Raw genomic sequence first — 6,671 nt, forward strand, 5'->3', positions numbered from 1 at the left:
AAGCCACAGCCATTAGCTTGCTCTTGGCTAGGATTATAATAAAATCCACCTTAAACCTTCCCTTTGAGGAGAAGGCTTCTGCTGCAGCTATACCTCACTGCAGAACACAGCCTCCCCGACGGCATCGCCGAACGCTCGTAAAGACGGGGTGTCTCCAGCCCTCACCCACCTGTTTTCCCTTCCGTGGCTGCTGTCACCTCCCCAAAGCAGGTAAATTAAAGGCTGAACAGTCTGTTCTCTCATTCTTTCCCAGACCACCCAAAACGGCTCCTTCAACTTCCTGCTTGAGCGTTTAACCCTTTCTGCAGCCTACTGGGGACAGGGGGGAAACATAGGGGGAACGGCTACTGGTGAGAGCTTTCTCCTTCCTCTATAAATGTTAAGTGTCAGCACTGAGGAATCCACAAACTGGGTTCTGTCCCACATTCTTCCCTCCAAGCACATGTGTAAGTACTGGGGGAAAAGAAAGGAGGAAAAAAACTTTCTCTTCTGGAAGCCCACATGACTTCAGATGTCAGGAGACCAGGATTCAGGTCCCAACACCACCACACTGACCACCCTTGGGTAAGCTGTTGGCTCCCGCCACCGTCTTCTACAACTCAGAGCCCCACACCAGAGGCACTGGCCACTCACCCAGACCTTCCACACCAGCTCAGAGGCTTCAAAGCTTTACGGATGATCCATAAATTGCAAATGAGATTCCTCCACAGACATCTGGGATTCCCAAGGAAAGGGCAAGTTGGCACATGCTCTGCCAGTGATCCCACCATTGCCAAACCAAAGAGGAACATGGCATCGCCTGTTTGGCCTGGGAATCAAGACTTGCAGGTTGGCCCACGTTTGGACATGGTCAACCTATAGACAGGACATGCCACACGAGAATAAACTGCCACACCAGAGCAGACAGAACTGTGCCAAAAAACAGGGGACTCCAAGCACAGGACACCCTCAACGGTCCCCCATCCTGGGAAACGCCAGGCCTCGGGAAGCAACGTTGCACCTCCAGCTCAAAAAAGGGCAGGAGGCACCATACTAGGAGCCGAAGTACCCAGGAACCAAGATGCTGAGACCAAACTGCAGCTTGTTCTCCTCTTCTGCTCATTTGGTAAGTGGAAAAGAGCCTTGTCACAGGCTTGCCACTGGATGGAATGCGTCATCGAGCCTGCAAATACCCAGGGGACAAATTATTCAGGGCCCAGCTCCCCTTCCTATTTATGTCTCCCACCACCTCCCCCTTCTTGACTCCAGTTGGACTATACCCTCTCCAGAGGTCACTTTGAACCTCGCAGATTCTGCTCTTCACCTCAAATTAAAGTTCATATAAGCTTGCACCAAAATAACTACCAGAACAAATTGCAGCCTATTTAATTCCTTTGGTTCCAGTTTGCCTGAGGAGCCCCAGAAGGATGTGCTTGGGCTTTATTTTTTTTACCAGACATCTGTAGTTCAGTTTCTCCTGCTGCCTGGCTGCCAAGCAGCCTCACTCGGACCCGGGTGTCTTTAGCTGGACCCTCTGAGCAGCAGATCTGTCCAAAGCAGGGGTCAGGCTTACGACATTATTCCATCTGTAACGGAGCAGATCCGGGCAGGAACCTTTGCACCTTTCCCTTGGACAAGCTCCAGTGACCCACCACACACAACACTCAGCAAAACCCACCCGGCAGAGTCAGCACTGGCACCTCAACCCCTGGCATCTCCAACCCACAGCACAGCCCTCCCTCAACTGCCCCCTTTATCAGCCTTTTGGGCATTTTGCCCTCTCTCCCTACCCTACCAAAAAGGCAGGAAAGCAGCCACAAACGGGGAAAAGGAAATCCTGGATGGCTGGAGTTAGGAGGTTGAGCAGCAGTGGAGTTAACAGCCCACCAGCTGAGCCCTGGTAACTGGACACGTGGATCCCAGTAGCTGCAGTGATTTAGGAGGTTACTGCCCTGGGCTGTGGGTCCTGCCTTGCTTGCTGGAGATTATTGCACCCTGAGCTAAGGCAACAGAGAGGGAACATGTGCCAGGTTTTTCACTCCCAGACTAGCAGATGAACCATCGACAGCCTGCACTCAACCTCGGGGCATGAGCTGCAAGGATGAGGAACTGGCAAGCTTTCATTTCGTAACCTGCCAGATCTAAATCCATCACGGCCTCTGGGTCACAGCCATTAGCCTGCAGCAAAAAAAAAAAAAAAAAAAAAAAAAAGTAGTTTTAACAGCTTTGGAAAACACGTTAAGTGGAGCAGCAGTTGGTCTAAGAGCCTGCACACAATCTGCAGCCACAAGACCATGCCCAGGAGCCCGTGTCCACAGCAGCAATGGAAATATCCTTACAAGCCTCACAGTGCCCACAGGACCATCAAAAACTTCCCCTCACAAAACATATCGGGCACCCCAGCTTTTCACAGCAGGTCTGCAATCACGCCCGCCAGCCTCACAGTGCCCACAGGACCATCAAAAACTTCCCCTCACAAAACATATCGGGCACCCCAGCTTTTCACAGCAGGTCTGCAATCACTGCCCTCTCGGCCAGGCACGCTTCTAGACTAATATTGACACTGTCCCACCAGGGGAGAAGCTCAGGCCCGAGGAAGTTAAGATGACTTATCACTGCTACAGAACATCAGGAAGAGAGCGTGATAGGCTTCCTGTTACAGAATCACAGAATGGTTTGAGTTGGAAGGGATCTTAAAGATCATTGAGTTCCAAGCCCCCTGCCCTGGGCAGGGACACCTCCCACCAGACCAGGTTGCTCCAAGCCCCATCCAGCCTGGCCTTGAACCCCTCCAGGGATGGGGCAGCCACAGCTTCTCTGGGCAACCTCTTCCAGTGTCTCACCACCCTCACAGGAAAGAATTTCTTCCTGAGATCTAAGCTAAATCTCCCCTCTTTCAGTTTAAAACCATTACCCCTCATCCTATGGCTCCAGTCCCTGATCAAGAGTCCCTCCCCATCTCTCCTGTAGCCCCTTTAGGTACTGGAAGGCTGCTATGAGGTCTCCCCAGAGCCTTCTCTTCTTCTGGCTTAATAACCCCAACTCTCTCAGCCTGTCTTCACAGGAGAGGTGCTCCAGCCCTCTGAGCATCTTCATGGCCTCCTCTGGACCCATTCCAACAGGTCCATGTCCTGACATGGCCCGTCTTGGAGCGATGACTCCATTAGAGAGGTCTCCACCTCGTTTCATTTACAGAAACAGATCTCTTCACTCGTTCACCTTGGGTGGACTGACCCTTTGGGGTGGTGCTTTCAGCAGTAAACTCCTGCTTAACTCTGTTAATGGTCTAACATTGGAAGAGGAAGAAGGCTGTGAGGGCAAGGCAAGGGGAGAAGGAGAGGCAGGGTCTAACACAGGTCCATGTGGCAAAAGCCTTGCTTGCTCATTTTTTGGGGCTGACTCGAAAACCTGGAGCCACTCAGTGCAGAGAGACAGGTACAGGGCATGTGAGGAGCTCCTTGTAGCCCAAGGACTCTGCACTTTAGGTCGATACAGCCCAAGGGGAAAGAAACTGGATCTGAGAGCCAGAAAGCACAGCCGGTCTGGACAGACTGACAGAGTCTGAGTCCCATCATCCACAGAAAAGAAGACTGAAACCCGAGAGAGCCGGTAACGGTGCTCACCGGTGAGAAGGGCTACAGCAGAGCAGAAGGCACCGTGCTGTCCTCCCACAGCCTCGCAGACTGGGGGAAAAAAAGCAGGTTTAAATGGCAGGACTGGAGCCTGGGGAAAGCCAAAGCGACGCCGGGCAAGGCTGCCTGGCAGCCCCCGCGGCAGACAGAGGTGTGCCAGCCCTGGCAGAAACACCAGCCTGGCTCTGGGCTCCAGGAAAGGGCTGTGTGACCCCCCCAGAGGTCCATGTTCATTCCTTCCTCTCTACGGGCAAGAAGATGCTGGAAGAGCGTTAGAGAAAAAGGAGAAAGTATTATTTAAATTCTGAGAAGTCAGAACGTAAAGATCATTTCTGCGCCTGATCCTGGCTGAATCGAACTGACAGGAATAACACACATACGGTTCTTCTGCCCGCCAGGAGGGGAGGTGAGGATGGGCTTAGATGATCTCCAGAGGTCCCTTCCAACCCCATATCATTCTGTACCACGGAGGCAGGCTGCTGTTTGCAGTCCAGGCTCTTCTCTGCATCCATGCAGAAGTGAGAGGCAGAGAGCCTGGACGATGAGGGACTGCAGGAGACAGAAAGGGTCTTACAGCACAGGCAGGTAAGTGGCAGGTTGGGGAAATAATTAATTTTTTTTTCCCTTTTCTGCCACAGTTTCCCTGTTGGACGTAGGTAAGTCAATTAAAGTAAATGTTGTCTGTGTGGTCCTTAAAAGAGCATCCCTCATCCTCTGCATACTTGACCCGACAGTGATACCCAACAGTCCCAAGTGGAAGTGAGACCCACCAGAGATGGTACCGTACTTTTGAGGAGAAATAGATAATATAGATTATCTAAGGGTATAGATTATCTAAGGATATAGATAAATATATCTAAGGAATCTATTACCTAAGGATAATAGATTTTCAGATGGGAAAGCCAAAGCACTGTACCTGCAGCTCTCCAGGTCTGAGCCATAGCTCTGTCACTAACAACTACTTTCCTTGGAAAGACAGACAGACAAATTCATCACCATTCAGAAGGAGCCACAAACACAGTAAAGCAGGTTTGGGTGGGCTGGGTCCCATACTGATTAAAAAAGGATTTAAAAAAAACCCCACCAAACCACAGATCAAATCAGTTACTGATCAAGGGAATGTTTAGTGCAAAAAGCCAAAGCACTGTACCTGCAGCTCTCCAGGTCTGAGCCATAGCTCTGTCACTAACAACTACTTTCCTTGGAAAGACAGACAGACAAATTCATCACCATTCAGAAGGAGCCACAAACACAGTAAAGCAGGTTTGGGTGGGCTGGGTCCCATACTGATTAAAAAAGGATTTTAAAAAAAAACCCACCAAACCACAGATCGAATCACTTACTGATCAAGGGAATGTTTAGTGCAAAAAAAATACTGTGGAGAGAAGAGGAAAGAGTTGGATTTTGGAATAAAATCCAGCATGCAGCCTGTGTACAAGGCCAGTTAAACAACTTGCAATAGAAGGCAGAGGGGCTCTGATAGACACTGCTCGTCTCGTGAGCCGATACGGCCACCAGTCCCCTAAAAAGCAATCAGGAGAGAGCTGATAACGAGGGACACTATCACCAAGGGACACTGGGGAACAGCCAGGAGGGCATTCACAAGGGAGGGGGGCAAAACCCCACCTCAAAAGAGAGACCAAGAACATGGCACACAAAGAAAACTCCTTTTTTTTCTTCTTTTTTTTTCTTTTTTTGCCCCCCCAATTGCTACAGTATTAAGAAACCAGGACTTTTGCACAAAGTTGCCTGGAAATGGAAGAAGACTAACAAGGTATCGATCTCCCAGCAGAGAGGCAATTCACAAGAGCACAACGTTTCCCCCATAAAGTGGAAGGAAAAGGGAGCAACAACCACACCAAGAACACGACCCCCCCCGTCTCCCGGCGAGAAAACCTGGGTTCAAATTAAGCCCGTAGGGATTGACAGAAGCTCTTTTGGAGAGACCAACCGGTGCAAAGGGGGTCACGGCGAGCTCCAAAACAACTCGGCGCAGTCCAAAACGGGAACCAAAAACTCCGGGAAAAGGAGAGAGGGAGGGAGGGATGCGGCAGCTGGAGGGATGCGGTGACTCAAACGGAGGCAACTCTTAAAAGTCTCTGGGTTCACCGGGAGGCTCGGCCGGACCCGGGGCTCTCCCTGCCCGCCGGGAGAGCCCCCCCTTCCCTCCCCGGGCTGGGGCAGCGGTAACCCGCGGAGCTCCGGTGCGCTCCCCGCCCGCGACTCGGGGCCGGAGGGAACCCCGGGACAAGTTGGAACAGCTGCCAACAGGCTGGAAAAATGCAGGGAAAAGGCTCAGATGGGCGAGAAGGGGCGGGGGGGGGACGAGGGGGAGAAGACACCCCACCAAAACAGCGCAGCGCCGGGCATTTCCCGGGAGATTTGGCCCGGGAGGGGCGGGTAACAGGTGGGGGAGCGGGAGATTATTTTTTTTTAAAAGACCCCAGGCCGATTTATCCCCTTTTTATAAAAAAAAAAAAAAACCAAAAACCAAATTTTTTTTTTTTTTTTTTTTTTTAAAAAACCCAACAAAACAAACATTCGAGGCTGTGACTCACAGGTAAGAGAGGAAGGTGGGGGGCAACGAGAACCCCCCCATACCTTTCCCCGGTGGGACGGGGGAGCTCCCCGTGTGCCCGGCTGAGATTTGGGGATGCCCAGGCGGTTTCCCACCTCTGCCAGGTGAACCCGGAGCCGGTCCCGGTGGCCACTGGAGTCTCCAAAATAGATGTTGGTAGGATCTACCTGTCCACCGTCACCATCCTTACAAACTTCTCCCGGAGTTGCCCCCCCTTCCCAAAAAAAAAATCCTCCCGCTTCTCTTACCGGCTTTACAAGGGTCTCGGTACTCCATCAGCTGCTCCTCCGGTTGTTCCCCCACCGTGAAGGCGGTTCCTCGTCCTCCCGTCCCGGTTGTAGGTAGGAGTAAAAGGGATAAAAGCAAACGGCGGAGGGGGCCGGCCCCGCGGCCCATAGCGGCGGAGAAGGGCGGCACGGCTACCCCCGGGATGCGGGCACTGCAGCCCCGCCACCGCCGCCGCGGGAACCGGCGGGGCGGGG

At 52.2% G+C, this 6,671-nt stretch overlaps 1 protein-coding gene across 1 annotated transcript in view; it reads right to left on the bottom strand.

Annotated features, from left to right (window-relative positions):
- Positions 1-6,547, bottom strand: part of TLL2 (tolloid like 2) — a 94,044-nt gene extending 87,497 nt beyond the window's left edge. Inside the window, exon 1 of the mRNA XM_014956167.1 lies at positions 6,438-6,547. Within this exon, the coding sequence (XP_014811653.1) occupies positions 6,438-6,465 (28 nt within the window). The 5' untranslated portion in view covers positions 6,466-6,547. The remainder of the gene's footprint in view (positions 1-6,437) is intronic.
- Positions 6,548-6,671: the final 124 nt, after the last annotated feature.

This window comes from Calidris pugnax, unplaced genomic scaffold, assembly GCF_001431845.1.
Source record: "Calidris pugnax isolate Ruff unplaced genomic scaffold, ASM143184v1 scaffold196, whole genome shotgun sequence".
Classification (NCBI taxonomy): Eukaryota; Metazoa; Chordata; class Aves; order Charadriiformes; family Scolopacidae; genus Calidris; species Calidris pugnax.